Source organism: Plasmodium malariae, assembly GCF_900090045.1.
Source record: "Plasmodium malariae genome assembly, chromosome: 12".
NCBI lineage: Eukaryota > Apicomplexa > Aconoidasida > Haemosporida > Plasmodiidae > Plasmodium > Plasmodium malariae.
This window is the reverse complement of record NC_041786.1, coordinates 3,333,386-3,351,266: the sequence shown is the minus strand read 5'-3', so window position 1 is coordinate 3,351,266 and position 17,881 is coordinate 3,333,386. Positions and strand designations below refer to the sequence as shown.

The following is a 17,881-nucleotide window of genomic DNA, read 5'->3' as shown; positions in this document are numbered from 1 at the left end:
ATATTAAAATATCTCATTTGATGATGGACAAATTTTGTTTTTAATAAAATATTTATGAATTTATTCATTCATACATACTTTGGGTAATACATACAAAAATATTAATTATTACATGTATGTTTTTAAAAATAATGAACGTAAATTGTAATATATATATATTTATTTTTCATTGTTCTCTCTCTGCAATAGTTATTTAATATTAAAAATAGCAAATAAAGCGAATTGTAGATTTATCTCAACATCAGTACCCTTCTTATACCTTAACGTGTCCTTTTAACTATTACTGTTTATAGTTTAAGTAAAAGAAAAAGTTTATAAAGAGAGACGGTGACCAAATTAATTGTTCGTAATATACTGTACATATTAATGTTTATTATTTCGCATTTGTCTAAATGTATTATAATTTGATAACAATTATAAAATAAAGTTATAAAAACAAGTACATTTCAAAATAGATAATTTTATCATTAAAAATGTTCGCAAAACTGATACATTATGTAAATGAAATTTATCATTTTTATAAATAAGCAATTTTGTGTAAATATATATGAAAAAAGGAATTAATTTGCATTACATCCCAAGAAAATACGTAAATTTTATAATAATAACATATATCAGTGTATCTGTATTTTATATGGGTAATAAGAAAACAATTTTCCAATATATTATTACACAAACTTCGTCACATTTTTTCCTAAGATAGTAAGGTATGATAAGGCATGACAGTGCATTACAAGGAATATAATAACTTCTATAATATATTTAACAAATATTAATAATGCATTAACAAATGAAAAATAATTTACTAAACTTCAAATTAAAAATAAAGATTTATCATTTAATAAAACAATTCCATTTTAAAATAAATATATATAATAGAAATTATATATTGAAATAAACATAATTACTAATTACTTAGAATCAAATGGAAATGAATTTTAAGATATTCTCTAATATATTTTTATATCATAAATAATTCATAAAAAGAATATTATTGGTATTCTGTTACAAATAACAAAATAAGATAACAATTTATTATGCAGGAACAATGAAGAATACAGTATACAACAGTATTAAATAATAGTAGATTTTAAAAGATATAAATCAAAAAAATAGATTTTTACTAATATATTTCATTATTCTTCATTTTTTAGGTAAGTTCACAAATTAATTTCAGTATTTTCTTTTATACATGAATATATATATGTAAGCTTCATTGGATTTCCTGGAAATTCCTATTTTTCCAGTATTATAAATTTTAATAACTAAAAAAAAAAAAATTTTATTCATATTTTATCAAATATAATTGCACTGCAAGGCTACTTCTATTTTATTCACTTTAATTAACACTTAAGCGAAAATATGCACACTGTAATTTATGTGTCAGTAATTTTTTTGTAATAATTATAATGTATAAAGAATTTTATTTTCATTTAATTTCTATTCCATTTATCTTAATTTTAAAGCTTTAGTAAGACACAATATAAATCCATAGTATATACCAAATATGTTATTTATAAATATATACTTAAAGTATTTCCATTTTTAATGATGGATTCGAGTAATATACAACTATTACATATAAAAATTCAATTTGCTTTTTTACATATATTAATTTTTTGAAACAGCTATAGATAAAAAAAAGAAAAAGAAAAAAAATCGAGTAATAATAAAAAAAGAAAAAAGAAAAAAACAAATACAAGTAGATAATTTTGAAAAAAAAAACAAATACTCTTAAAGCGTTTTCCCTTAATTCTCTCATTACATAATCTTCTAAGTTATTAATATATTTTTACAAAAAAAAATTCTTTAAGAAGCTAACATTTTTAATTTTATATCTTTTCTTCTTATACCATATACAATATAATTCTTCATTTAATATGTGTATAAATTATATTTTTAAGTTAAATTGAAAAAAACAAACAGACAATATTACATGTGTTATTTATAGAACCAACATATTTATGTTTTTTTAAAAGTTTTTCCTTGTTTTACCTTAAAAATAAATATATCATAGATCTTATATTTTATTATTCACAATGATCCTCACTTCTGCATAAAGTGCATTAAAATAATATAATAATTATATTTTTTCATTTACATTAATTTGTTTTACACTTAAACAAATTAACCTTTAAAGCACTATAAGAAAACAAAATTTTCTATTATTATAGGAAATTAAAATTTTCTAATTTCCAAAAGAATTTTTTTATCATTATTTTCAACCAATAAGTTTTTATATTGGTAAAGTAATTACTATTATTATTATTACAATGGATGAATTTCAAAACTTTCGTATAGTTTTTATTTATTTTTTTTTTTTGTAATTGGATTATTTTATCGTTAATTTTATATAAAACATATACTAAAATATTTTAACTTGAAGCAATTTTTTTCTCTTACTTTTTTTTTTATTACACAACTAAATTTAACTGATGGAAAATAACGTTTTAAAATTTTGAAAAATTATAAAATAATCAAGCAAAAATGTAACACATCTACTATTGGATGTTAAATAAAAAACTGTTAAATAGACAGTAGTATATTTTTTTGCAAAAAATTGAGCAATTTTAAGGAATACCATATGGAAGGGAAAATAAATAAGTTCTTTTTATTTTTTATTAAAATGTGTGCATTTCCAATATTAATATGGATATGGTTGTGTTTCTACGAAGCAGTAAAATTATTACATTTAAGAATTTATACTCTTTGTTCATATAATATTTTAATTCTAAAATTAATATTTTATATTACTGTCAAACTTATATTATATATTTTTAAAATAATGAATTTTTTTCTTAATTTTTAGTTAACTTTCCTTCAAAAAATAAGGGATAAGAAAATTACTATAAATAATTCATTAGATGTAAGAGTTAGCAGATTATTAAATGGAAAAACGAATGTCCATTACTTACATCAATATCCAAATATAAGAAAAAGGATAAAAGATATAGTAGAAGATGAAAATAATTTTTCAGAACGATCTGGTGCATTAACTCATGATGAGAATTTTCAAAATCAAATTAATATGATGCTCCATAATGACATGTCAGAAAAACCATGTAATCCTCGTAAATTCCAAGATAATTTCAAGAAAACATATAATCCATCCACGTATTATTACAATTTTGAAAAATCATATTATTCACCTAAGCATAATGATAATATAAGAAAACAGTTTGATACATTAAAACAAGATTTGCATTTTAAAAAGCATTTTATCGAGCTTCCAAAGAATAAAAATGTAGATAAAATATATAAAACAACAAAACATTACGGTGAAATTTTAGAACAACTTGATATATTAAAATTTGATAAATATTTTAAAAGACCACGTAGTGGTTTAAAACGTAATAATAATTATAAAAAAAGTTCTGACGTATTAAAATATGACAGTGATTACGAACAAACACAAAATGTATTAGAGCCTCATGATTATTTAAAATCAGAAAATGAAATGCAAAAAGGAAATTTTCATGATTTACTTAATAGATCAAAAAACAAATTAAAACCCAAAATTTCCCCTCTTAATTTTCTAAAAAAAACGGATTCAAAGTTTGAATTCAAAGTGTTACAATCTGTAAATAGGAAATCGAATGTCCATACTTTTTCTAATTCTAAAAGTAAATTTTGCACTTTATTACAATGTATGAAAAAATATAATATATTTTTTCCAGTTATTATAAATATTGCAATTGTAATTGGACTTTTGTCAATAAGAAATGATACAGGCACCCTCATGTTTTGCATCATAGGAATTTTATATATAATTTATTATAAATTCAAATTAAACAAAATCATAAAAATATATAAAATTTACAAGACACTTAAAATTAATAATAACGTTAAACATAATCAATACCCTAAAAAATCCTTTTGTTTAAATCAACAAATTTAATTAACTTGATTACACATAATATTCTATATTTTCATGTATAACAACGTATAAAACCCAAATTTATATGTTATATTTATGTTATCTAATCTTTTAAATAAAAAGATTCTCTTAGCACAATTTTATAGTTCTCCTAACAATATGTATCCATTTTGTATATATTGTTTATTTAAATTAATATATTTCAGTAATTATAATGGGGATGTTTTCCTTTTTTTTTTCATTTGGCTCCTTTTTTATATTTTTTTTTTATTTTTTTCCTTTTATATTTTTTAAAAAATTATTATAGTTTATATATTTTCACGAAATAATGGAAACAATCCTAATACAAATATGAGATATAGCATACTTTTCTCCTAAAGTTCATGGCATTTACTATTATGAACTTTTATCAAGTATTAATTAGTATTCATTATTATTTTTGCTCGATCAAATTAAATTTATGTAAACAATATAAATTAAAATCAACCTATACAAATATATATATATATATACATTTCGTAGTACCCAGTTAATGTTTCAAGCTGTCCAATCTAATAATAAATTCATTATTTTCATAATATTTACGATTATTATTGTTATTATTATTATTATTCATTACTTAAAAAAAATCATTTCTAGGTAAAAAATTAATCATTACATTTAATAATACAACAAAAGTAAATGAAATAGTTAGAGGAGTTATTCATATTGTTCATGATACTTTAACGCACTTTATATATTTTATAGATATATATGAAGTGGTGATGAATACTCAAAAAAAAGTAAAAAATAAATGATACCACTTTATAAATAAAAATAATATTACAAATATAAACATGTATTCAATATGGACAAAACATACAGTATGACGAAGTAAAATGTGAACATCATTTCCCTTTACTATGAAATTATTATTGAATAACAATAATTTTCCATATTACTTAGTATTAATAATTATGTAAACACAGTTCAATGTATATAGTGTTTTATCGTATAACATAGCACTTGTATTTTCAGACAGCACATCATTATATGTAACTTAAAACAATCCCTAAAACCTATGCAAATATTCGTACATATTTAATAGCATAAAATAATGGGAAATAAATTACGTTTTGTTCTATTTTAACTATTACTTTCCTTAGTACGAACCTCCGTTACCTCTTAGTGAATGTGAAAAATTATAACGCACTTTTGATAGTGACAGTTAGCTAAATCAACTTATCCATTCATTTTAACATTATCATGAGCATACAAAAATAATCAAAAATTATAAAATATGTATTTTGCAATATAACTTTATATTTTCTCCAAAAATTCAACTATGTTTTATAAGAGATTTTATACAATACCCTATATAACTTTTCATTCAGAATAGATATCCTCGTAATACACTAAATTTAGAGCACAGGTTTTAACACACATAATAAATTTTTATAATTATCCACCAAAAAGGTATTTACAAACAATATTTATTCACATTCATAATATTTTGTCTTGACCATACTGTGAATGAAGTTTAATATAAACTTATTAATAGACAAAATATATTTTTAAATACTATCTTCTTATTTAAATTAATATATTATTATTGTCATAATATATTTGGTTATCAAAAAGTTCCCCTCCCCTTTTTTTTTATATTTGTATATATAATTATAAGGATGTACGTTACATACATGAATATATATTATATATGCATAAATTAGCTTTGTAATAAAAAATACAACCATCATTTACAAATTTAAAACATGAAAAAAAAAAAAAAGAAAGAAAAAACAAAAAAAACAAAAGCAAAAACAAAGACAAAAACAGAAAAAATGAAAAAAAGGAAAAGAAATAAAAACAAAAAAAAAAAAATAACAGAAAAGAATAAAAAAAAGAAAAATAAAAACAAAAAAAAGTCATTTATGAAATATTGTACTATATAACATTTCTTTTCTTTAAAAATTAAATTATTTTCATTCATTTATATGTTTAATATTAATTGGTTTAAAAATGTAAATCATTCATTCTTTTTTTTTTTTTTTTTTCGTTTATTCAAAATGACCACAAGAAATGTTCAGTATATTTACCAATTATAAGCAAATTTTTTTGGAATTTAATAAACCACTTTTATTTTGATGTGGTTAGTTATATAACACTCTTTCCATTATTTTAATTTTTAATTTTTTTTTAAAATGTATTAGCCAAAGCTTCTCTTAATACTTTTTTTCTTTCACTGCTTAAGTTTTTTGGGAATATAACAACAAATTCAAGTATTAAATCTCCTTTTTTGCCTGGATGTTTTGAAGAAGGCATTCCTTCCCCTGGAATCATTCTTTTTGAATTAGGTGTAATAATATCATCTACCCTTATATTTATATCTCTGTTATCTAATGATTTAATATTAAATTGGAATCCTGTTAAGGCCTTATCTAGTGGTATATGACATTTATAAATTAAATTATTACCATCTCTTACAAAGTTCTCATGCTCTTTTGTTTTCACCTTGAATATTAAATCTCCTGGTTTTAACGAAGGACCTGATTGATCACCTTCTCCATAAAATGTAATTGTTGTTCCATCATTCCATCCAGCCTTTACATCTATAGTTACTAATTTATCATCGTCGTAGCTTTTAACTCCATCAAACCTTTTTCTTGTAACTCTTAATTTCTTTTTACATCCGTTATATAATTCTTCTAAAGTCAACATAAGAGCTACTTCATATGTTTCTGACTTGTAAACTTTAGAACCCGACGCTGTCATAAAATATAAAAAAAAGGTAAATAAATTTGTATATACATATACATATGTGATTCAAAGAACGTGTAACACACTTATTCATATTTCATTTATATTTTCATTCTCTTACATCCATGACGTGTTCTACCTCTTCTTGACCCCATATCATGTACGAAGGACTTAAATGGGGAATCATCTTCATCAAAAGTTGATGAAAATGAAAAAGGTCTATTGGAACCAAAAAAATTATTGATCAGATCAGCAAAATTCATTCCTCCCTGAAACATATTTTCTTCAGTAAAAAAATTTCCATTTAAACCTTCCTTACCCGTTAGATCATATGTTCTCCTTTTATCTGGATCTGATAAAACTTCGTAAGCTTCAGAAACAAGCTTAAATTTTTCTTCCGCATCTTTTTTATCTTTCTCATCGGTATGTTTATCCGGATGCCACATCATGGCTAACTTTCTATAAGCTTTTTTTATATCATTTTCGGTAGCATCCTTACTAACACCCAATATGGTATAATAATCCTAGTAAAAATATTGAAATAAAAACGTATATAAATAAATAAATATATATATATATATATATATATATATATACTTATATGATTTATTTCATTGTAATCAAGTTTTCGGGATTATCATTTTCAAAGGTATGACCATATATTTATATTTTTTTTTTTTATATTACATAGTATTTTTAATTTCATCATTTTTTTTTTTTTGTTTAGACATCAATTTTTTATTATTTTTCATTTACTAATAAAATTACATAATTATTTTTCTATACACTTTTATTATGTTATTAGTTTATTTGTTTATTTATTTTATATTTTTTTTTTAATATGTAATATTATATAACTTTTTTTTTTCTTTTATTATTATTCTAATCTTACTTGTGATTTATGAGGTGCACTTGTAAATCGTGAGTTGAATTGTTCGCTTCTTTCTGATAGTGATCTGTCAATTCCTAGATTTATCGTTTTTATAAATTTATACTGGCTATCATAACATTTGTCATTTTCATTCTAATAATTATATAAATATATAAAATTTTATTGAGATATTTATTTTAAAATCAAATAAAATAATAGAAAAAAAATAGATTGCATGCGAATGTGTAAATATAATTAAAGTTTTTCCCTAATTTATTATTTTTCACTGTCCTACATAATTAGAGATATTTAGCGCCCAAATTAAGAGAGAAAATAAAAATATTTTGACACAAAAGAGGGAAATATTTATTTTTTCTCTCCTAAGCCATTTCTTAAAAATTGCCATTTATCCTTTATTAAAATATATAACTACTATTTAAAAGTTTCCATAAATTAAAATAAAGCTTACTAATAATATGTAAATTATTCTTAATAGTTTTCCTTAATTTTATTTAAATTAAAAAAAAGAAATTTCAAAATTTAGATAATATAATATGTAATAACAATGTAATAATATTTTACTACACAAGATTAAAAGAAGTTACACTAATAAATAATTCTAAATATGCTAATTCTGTTAATAAAAAAATTTTATTTAATAAATTAAAGAGTAATAAATTTTATAATTTATGTTTCAGCCTATAGTTGTTATTTAATCTCCTCTTAAACGAAAACCAAACAAAACACTATTATATATATACATATACATACACAAGATATAATTTTTAAAAAACTGATAAAATAAAAAAATCACAAAATTTAAGAAAACTATAATTTAAAATTTAAGAAAATCAAAAAAAATAATTATTTAAAGGATCTTAATTTTTAATGATTAGATAAAAAAAAGCCTGTAATTTTTAAGAACTTGTAACAACTTATAAAATAAGGAATTATAATATTCTATTTAAAGAACAAAACTAAAATACAAACAAATAAAAAGCTTTTAACATTCTTAATTATACAAAACTGAAACTCTTCAAATATTATATATAAAATTAGAAATTATATATATTATATATGTACCGCCATAGCCCAATAATTTCAGGTAACCATGTTTTTATGTAAATATGTACAAAATAATTTTTTTTTAACTTAGCTTTAAAATATATTTTTTGGTTCAAAACTTGAAAAAATCTATTTTAACACTAAAACATTAAATAAATTTAATAGGTTTATACATATATAAATAACACACGCTTCTTTTTTTTCTTTGCACTAAATAATAACTGTTGAATTATCTTTTTTTTTTTTTTCTTAAAATATTATAAACCAAATTTCACCATTATTTGGGCACATGTAATCAATATGATTATTGCTGTTGTGAGAAAATGTGGTAAAAATTGTGTTAATATAGAAAAATTCGTAATCATATCAATTAATACATGCAAAATTTTGCATTGTAAAATATTAGATTATATACAGATTTAGAAACAGTACTTCTTTATCACCTAAAATAGAAGGAAAGAAACTAGAATATAGTAGGCGATAAAGATGACAAAAAAAAAAATAATAATAAAAATTCATAAAAAAGAAAAAATCGAAAACAAAAAGATGCAAAAAAACTAAAACTAAAAATAAGCTGATAAATTTTAAAAGGAAAAAAAGAAAAAAAGTAGGTAATACTGTAAAAACGGAAAAACTAAATTGTAGTGAATAAATTTTATACATTGAAAAATCCCTTGTTTATCCTTAAAAATTTTATGAATTATTAATCTCATTTATAATCTTTTAATAAAAATTAAATAATATAGATTGGAAGGATAAAAAATTATTAATTATAAAGAAATATTATTAAGAAATAATATATAATTATTTATCAATCTTGTAATAAAGTATATTTAGAATTTATGGGGAAAGAAAATGCTCATTAATATTTTCGATCTTATTTCGGATACAAATAGTAGCAATTTATTTACCCCTTCAGTTAGAAATTATCATTTCTATTAAAATATATTTAACAGTAGTGAGTAGAAGAAGATAATGAAATCATTATGTACTATTTGAGAAAAGTTATATATTTTATATTTATTTTTTTCAATTTCAATTTGCTTCTTTTATAACGTTTAGGGAATTCAAAAAAAAAATTTCATCATCTTATTATCACTAAATCAAATTTTATTCAAGAAATGGGTTACAACTACTTTAAAAAAAAAATATATGAACGTTTCGAAAACTGTTTATTCAATCTTCTAAATAATGTGCATCATTAATATAAGTTTTCAGGGAAAAAAAAATTGAAATAAAAGAAGTTACAACGATTTTTTGCATTTCCCAATATACACACTTCTTTTTATAAAAAACAATTCTCATAGAAGTAAAATTTATATAAAAATACATTAAAAAAATGAATATATTTGTACACATATATATTTAACTGTTATCTAAGTCCTTGTCTCCTTAAAATTCGAGGAATTCATAAAATTCGTAAATTTCATATATTTCTTATTTAAGAACTGTGTTGCATTATTACTTGAAATACCTGAAAACTTTAAATACTTTTTTTTTTTTTTTTTCCTGTCTTTTATTTAAACAAATAATTAGTCAACAGAAATTTTTTGAATTCATTAAAAACCTGTTATAAACCACCATGCATATATCTTTTTCTGAAAAAGTATACATCACTTTTATAGTTCTTCATATATAATATTGGATATACATACATTTTTTTTCATTTCAATTAGAATTAACTTAATATTTTATTACAACGTAAAACAGTCTGATGAATATCATAACGCTTCATTGTTTGTACGTGTCCATAAGTTTTCGAACATCTAATAAAAATTGTTCTCCTTTTGCAAATTTTGTAAAACCTTATCTTAATTTAAATAAACATATGAAATGTCTTTCATCTGACTAATAACAAATATATATACCTTAACTGTTTAAAGTACTGTAGCAGCTATACAGGAATTTTATTTATTCTTAGTTTTTTATCATACATCTGAAGTTTTTCATTATACTACCTTATTAATTAAAGCACAACATATAATACAAATGAAAAAAACATCTATTCCGCATTATGAATTCTTTAACAATATTATTTCATATGAAAAATATAAAATATAGTAATTTATTCCTTTCTTAATTTGAATAACAACAGAGGAAAAAAGGAATAACGAGAAAAAAAAAAAAATAAATAAAATAATAAAATAAAGGTATAATGGTACAAAGGTACAAAGGTACAAAGGAATAAAAGAATAAAGGAAATGAACGACAATTATAAAACTAATTTTTTAATGACCAAATCATTGCTCATGACGCTCATAAAATTTTCTTTTTTCACTACATACGAAGATTCATCATCTCCAATTCCTTTTTGTAATTCCCAGATACATTAAAAATTGTAAGGTGTGAAAAAATGAAAATAAGTATTAATATAGTTAGATTCAATTTATAATTTTTAAAATTTTATGTATATATGACAGAAAAAAAACTGTAAAAGTTATATGAATATGGTGAAAATTAAAAATAAGATTAAAATGACTTTATTGTTACACAAAAACGTAGATATTTTAAGTATAAAACCATAAAGGAATTTATTACAATTGAGTTTTTCTGCTTAATAACATGTATATTTATTGAAAATTAACCTTTACAAATTTAATGCAACACATAAATATTACATTTTATAAAAAAAAACGAATGTATTATAATAGAGCATTATTAATATGTAAACTTTTTAAAAACTTTATTCCTTGCTCTCGAAATATTTTATGTAAGAATTCACAGTTCAAAAAAAAAATGCACATATATACATAAAATATATATGAATAATGGGTTTCAATATCATCATTATTTAAGATATGATTATTACAGAAATTAGTTTGTACAATTTATAAACCATGTATATAACCACACATGTAATATAGGAACCAAAAAAAAAAAAAAAAAATTGATCATATTTTTTAAATTTTAATGGTTTTGTTTTTCTTCTTTGAAATATGTTACTTTAATATTTATTTTATTCTTGTATTTTATATTTTTTTTTAATATGTAGTATGTACTATTTTTCTGCTTTTTGCAAAATTTTAAATTAATATTTCAGAACCCACTAAAAAAATGTATTACGCTGGAATACAAGCCACTAACAATTTTAATCAATTTAGGTTGAATAATTCTTCTATGAAAAAAATAACAAATATATACTATAGATTAAAATAATAATTTTATTTATAAATATAGTATATTTTATATGTATTATTTTCTTTTTTTTAAAAATAAAATAATTTTTTTTTTTTTTTTTTTTAATTTTCGAATATTATTTAATCCCTAATATAAAATAAAACAGTTACAGGTTAATATAAGTTAAAATAATGCATTTCTTTTCGTATTATAAAATACTAGACAACATAGTATAATATATAATTAAGCATAAGTACAATAATAAAAAATAACATCATATATATATATATATATATATATATATAGAAAGCGAAATGCAAAAATACCACTACCACATAATGTACCATTTATGAATCAATTTAAGATATCATTATAAAAAATATGACTTAATGTCACAACACAGCATTTTATTTTTATATGAAATCATCCGTTTTGGGAATATTCTAATATAAAAATTTGAAATATTAAAATACATTTAACATAACGTGAATATAAATCTTTATTTTTCATTAATTTAACTGTGAAAATTTAAGCTCAAATTTTTGTTCTATCATTTAATTCTAGTTTTCAAAATGTTTTTTTCTTATATCCAAAATATCCATTCAGAATAGTGTGTTATTCTATAAGTTACAACAACTTATATATCCATGTAATCTATAAAATTATGAACCTATAAAAATAAGAAATAACTAACAAAAATGTTCAATACTAAATATTTTTTTAATTTTCTGAGAAAATATTGCTTTAAAATGAAGTTCCCCTGTATTTCAAAAGTTAATTCAAATTTTAGAAATAAATTTGATAAAGTAATAAAAAAGTCTTCAGTTGTGTCTCCTGACACAGATATGAAATCGAAAAATAGAGATGCACAAATAAGTATGGTAACAATTTTAGTTAATATTATCTGCTTCACCTTTTTATTATGGACATTGCATTACTCTTACAGCGTGAGGTAAACGTTATTCACCAAAATTATTATGTATATAAATATATATATTTATTTATATGTGCATAATTTGGTTACTAATTTAATTTTTAATTAATTATAAAAGAAAAATAATATAAGAGAAAATATATTTAAAATATATTCTTTAATTTTATATGCAGAGATATTAATAAGTACGCAATTGGTAAAAGAAATATATATAAAAGTAAAATAGGATTAATACTAAAAAGAAACATAGCTGAAGGTCATCAACAAAATGAAAATCCACAAATACAAGTAGATTTATTAGAAGATGATATTTATCCCTTATCAAGTTTCGATGAAGTAATGGAGTCGGTTCATGAAGAATTAGATGAGTCAGAAATTCCTGAAACGTTAGAAGAGTTAATAGAAAAAGGTGAAGAGTTATATAATAATGTCATAGAGGAAATGAAGTATCAATATGAAGATTTCTGCGAAAATAAGAATACTGTGTGGTGTCAGAAAAAATGGGACAAACATTGGAATCTCTATTTAAATTATTTGCGTGATGATATAAAAGATTGCTTAAACGATGAAAATATTCCCATACAGGAAAAGTACAAAATTATATTATACTTAAATAAATGGTGTTTACACGATTTTGAAAAATTTAAGGATATGCTTCAGATGGCCTGGGATATGAAAGATGAACCAGAGTTTTATTTAGAAAGGTAAGATCACAATTACTTGGAAATACTTTATCAAAAGTGGAGTTTGCAATAGAATGTTTAAAAAAATATTAAAAAATATTTCTTCACATTTTTTTTTCCATATTCTTATATGAGACTTAAAATTCAACTTTAAGTATAATTTAACAAATATAGGTTATTTGAAATACCATTTTTATATCATAGAATACTTCACATAATAAAAAATTATAACGTTGTAGACATATCGTAATTGAGTTTTATATATAGTACTATTATTCTTTGTATTGGGTATACACGTTTCATAACTTTATTTTTTTTTAAAGTTAGGATATTATATATTTAAAATGGGTATGCCATATTATTTAAAATATATATATATATATATATAACACATGTTCAGCATAAATTTTGTTTTGTTATAATAATATTTATTCTCCATATATACTATAAAATTCAGTTGTATTGTACATTAATATTTGCAGAAAGTGGATAAGATTCACAAAAAAGTTAATTTCATTTTTATTTATTTTTTTTTTTTTGGAGGTTATATCCTAAAAAATCTAAAATTTCTAATAGATACCACCCGAATTAATGGTAAAAATTATAAATTTTCATGTATTAGAAAAAAATATCGAAGAAAAAACACAAAACAAAGAAAATATATTGTCTATCTATAGAATAGTAAATACGTGTATCATTTAGTTAACATAAAAAAAAAAGTAGTGTTCTTGATTTCTTAATTTCATGAAACACTTTATAAGTTAAATATTGAACATACATATTAGTTCTATATATCAAAAAAATAATCCGTAAAATTGAAGATATATAGTTGAGTTATTGTTGTAATTTATTTTATTAAATTTTTAATTTTTTAAAGATGGTAATACCCACTTAATGTATTGTTAAGCAATAATTTACATAATATCATTTTTAAAGGTAAAAATGATATTTATTTGATATATATTTACACACAAAGATAATTCATTTGATGGTATAGTTTATAAATTTGTTTTAATTTTTCTTCCAAAATATATAGAGATAACTAATAAAAATCTCAACACCATTTTCAAAGAAAATTTTAAGCCCAAGTAAAATTAAGAGATTATTAGATAGAGAATATGGGCTAGAAAAAAATCGTAAAAGATACTTAAGGGTTCTTCTTAATAGAATGTATTATTATAAAAGTTATAACAGATGAAAAAATTAAACGGAAGCCGTCAGTTTAAAACTCTAAATTATATATATATTTTCTTTGAAGTATTTTTTTTTTTTTTTTTTTTTGGTATTAATTAGAAGCATAATGCCTTTAAATTATTACTATATATTTGTGCTATATTGCATTGTTTTTATTATAGAAAAACTTCTAATCTAAGAAAAAAAAACTATTTTTTTTATGAATTATATAAATTTTTTTCATTTATACATATATAATAATTTTATGTTACCATGTAATCATAGTTAACAAGTAAATCAAAATTGTGAATTTTTGTTATTGCTTCTTAACTACCTCTAATGAATTAGAACTTTTTATGTGTTAGACAAATTACAACATTCATTTGTTTTAATTTTAAATTAATTAAACATACAAAATTAATAAGATGGTTTTTCACCTTAATTATAAAAAGGGATACAACTAAATTTATAATATAATACATAGATGCATGTATCATGTGAATGGTAGTGATAAAATAATATTTAAAATTAACGCCACTGCAATTAAAAATAAAGAAAACTTTATTTTTAATAGAAAATACATTGTTTTCTTTTATTTTTATTATTCCTTAGTATATCAGAGAATTCATATTCTAAATTCATATTATCATAATGTTATATGGGTATAGAGGGAATAAATCTACTTAAAAGTCAAATTTTTATCATATATATTTTGTTTTCAAATATAACAGAATTGTTTTTAATTTTTTATTTCATGTATATCGTACTATCATATAACAGAATCTTGTTACTTTTCAGCTCATAGATCTTTTTACAATTACATGTTTTATTCAATTTCGTTTTTTGACATAAGTAATGATACATCTATGTATTTATTTTTTCTTTTTTTCCATAAAGAATATGAAAAAAAAGAAAATTTTAATATATTACGCACAAATTCGTGTATCTAAAAAATGTTTCTACACAATATATGCTCATATATAAAACAAGCATGATTCGAATAATAACGAAGTTCGAGTTCAAATATATTATTTCAAAAAATGTCATTATATATATATATATATATATATATTTGTTTACAACCGCGAAGCATCAACTAGTTAATTTCTATGACAATTACCTAATGAAGTAAATGGAAATTTTGTGTAATATATTAATAAATAAATCCACCAAAGTTTATAAAATGTATGATACGCACCAAATAACAATTTAGAGGTTATTATAATTTATAGTTTATAATAATATAATTAAAAAGAGATATATTAATTTTTTCACCACTTTTATAGAAAAAAAGATTTAACAATTAACAGGACAAAAATGAAATTTCGTATAAAAATAACTCTAAAAAATTATTAACGAAAAAAAAAGGTATAATACTTTATTGATAATTCTATTGTAAACTATTAAGTCCACCCCTGAAATAACTGTATCATTCTAAAATTAATAAATTAAAGAACAAAAAGGACATATTCGGTTCATTTTAAACATCCAAAATTAAATGGAAATAAAAATAAAAGTTATGAATGAATATAAAACTTTAAACAACCCTTAACAAACATGTGTGGACTGTAAGACTTATAGTATTTACAACATTTTTGCTTCCAAAATTATAAATATTACCTAAACACAATTATTATTCTCCTATATTTTTAATATAAAAGGTTATCCACACAATCAAGTTGTGAATTAATTCAGTATCAATATCTCTTTATCAAAAACAAGGAAGAAGAAAAATCTATTAACATATATGTTAAACCGAAAAACAAGAGTAATATAATTTAAAATGTTAAATTATTATCGATTCAAGTATATGCATATATTATCATACTGCTTAAAATGCCTACTAAAATTCATATTTTTCACAAATTATAAGTACATAGGTATATATATATATATATGATAAATTCTTACCATAAAATAACTGATAGTAAAAGTATAAAATACTACTAAGTATAATTTTTCAAATAATCTACACAACACCTTTTTATATCTTTAAAAAAAAAGGAAAAACAACTAAACAGATATGAAGTTCAACTTTAATCCTTTTATTTTATTTTTTTATAATTCGACTGAAGTTTTTAAAATGGTAATTAATTCCATTAAAAAAAATAAATAAAAACACATATTATTTTAATAGTATTAGAGATTATATTATGAACTTGTCCTTTTATTTATTTTATAAATTAATTTTCAGAAAAAATAGGATTTCAAAAATATAATAATATAAACTATTTTTTCTTACTAATAATATTAACCTTTATTAGGAGAAATATATAAAAAAGTAAACTAAATACAATATTTTGTTTTTTTTTTTTATTTACTCTTAATTATTTGACCTAAAGTATATAGTTTTTAAAGTATAATATGTATTAATACAAGCTTTGTTTATATTTATAACTGTTTATTTCATAGATTATAAACTATATGTCAAAACATATTGCAGATCAATGATATAAAATACGTAAATCATACTTGTTAAAAAAATTTAATCTAATTGTTCTATAATATTCCTTTTTTTTTATTTTTTTGTTTTTCGTTTTCATCCTTTGTGTATATACTCTTTTTAAGCAAACATTTTCCCCCTAAAATCGTAAATTTTTAATACATTGTTGGCCTTTATAATGAAAAAAAAAATTTTAATGTAAAAAGGCGTTCTTTTGGCTTGTCAATATTTTATCCCGTTGTACGGCTTTTGTTTTTTTTTTTTATACAAGATTAAAACTGTTTTAAAAATATGAATATAAAATTAAAAAAAAAAAAAGTATAATAATACGAAATATAATATATCATTAAAAAATATGTTTTTTAATAACCTGATTTTATAAGTAGCTTGTAATTTTTTTTTTTTTTTTTTTTTTTTTGTATATATTTAATTTTATATTTTTTTTTTATCGCATTATCAAAATTCATATTTACAAATAAATTAGTATAGAATAAATATTATGTTGGTAGCCCATAAGATAATTTTTAATTTAAATAATATTTTAAACAATTTTCTTATTTTATTTTTTTTTTTTTTAGATAGTTTTTATTCTCTTAATTTTTTTTTTTTGTAATTTTTTTTAAGTTCTCTTAATTTTCAGAAAATTTGTTAGAAAAGCTATTTATTAAAGAAAAATTGTAAAATTTTAGAAATAAATTTCTTTTATAAAAATAGTTTTAATAGTTATATCTATTAGATTATTAGAAAATATTATATTATTTTTATGTTTTTAGAATTATATAATGAAATAGACTTTTTTTTTTTTTTGTATGTACATTTATATGGTTCATTGTACTCTATATATATATAGATAATATTGCAGTCTTTTTTAATATGAATATTAGATTCTGGAATTTCAGTAGCATGAAAAATATAAATTTATTTCATGAATTCCATTAAAATGTAAATTAGAAATATTATTTCAGGATATATGGATACTTAA

The 17,881-nt window shown here is 20.3% G+C and overlaps 3 protein-coding genes across 3 annotated transcripts; 2 read left to right on the top strand and 1 right to left on the bottom strand.

Moving 5' to 3' along the window:
* Positions 1-2,584: 2,584 nt before the first annotated feature.
* PmUG01_12081400 (Plasmodium exported protein, unknown function) lies at positions 2,585-3,898 on the top strand (the record flags this gene model as incomplete). Its single annotated transcript, XM_029007063.1, has 2 exons — positions 2,585-2,677; positions 2,810-3,898. The coding sequence occupies 2 exons, from the start codon at positions 2,585-2,587 to the stop codon at positions 3,896-3,898; spliced, it is 1,182 nt and encodes a 393-aa protein (XP_028863490.1).
* A 2,154-nt stretch (positions 3,899-6,052) lies between these two features.
* PmUG01_12081300 (40 kDa heat shock protein, putative) lies at positions 6,053-7,890 on the bottom strand (the record flags this gene model as incomplete). Its single annotated transcript, XM_029007062.1, has 4 exons — positions 6,053-6,621; positions 6,735-7,137; positions 7,506-7,637; positions 7,780-7,890. 4 exons carry the CDS (start codon positions 7,888-7,890, stop codon positions 6,053-6,055), a joined length of 1,215 nt encoding a protein of 404 aa, XP_028863489.1.
* A 4,525-nt stretch (positions 7,891-12,415) lies between these two features.
* PmUG01_12081200 (Plasmodium exported protein, unknown function) lies at positions 12,416-13,308 on the top strand (the record flags this gene model as incomplete). Its single annotated transcript, XM_029007061.1, has 2 exons — positions 12,416-12,618; positions 12,774-13,308. 2 exons carry the CDS (start codon positions 12,416-12,418, stop codon positions 13,306-13,308), a joined length of 738 nt encoding a protein of 245 aa, XP_028863488.1.
* Positions 13,309-17,881: the final 4,573 nt, after the last annotated feature.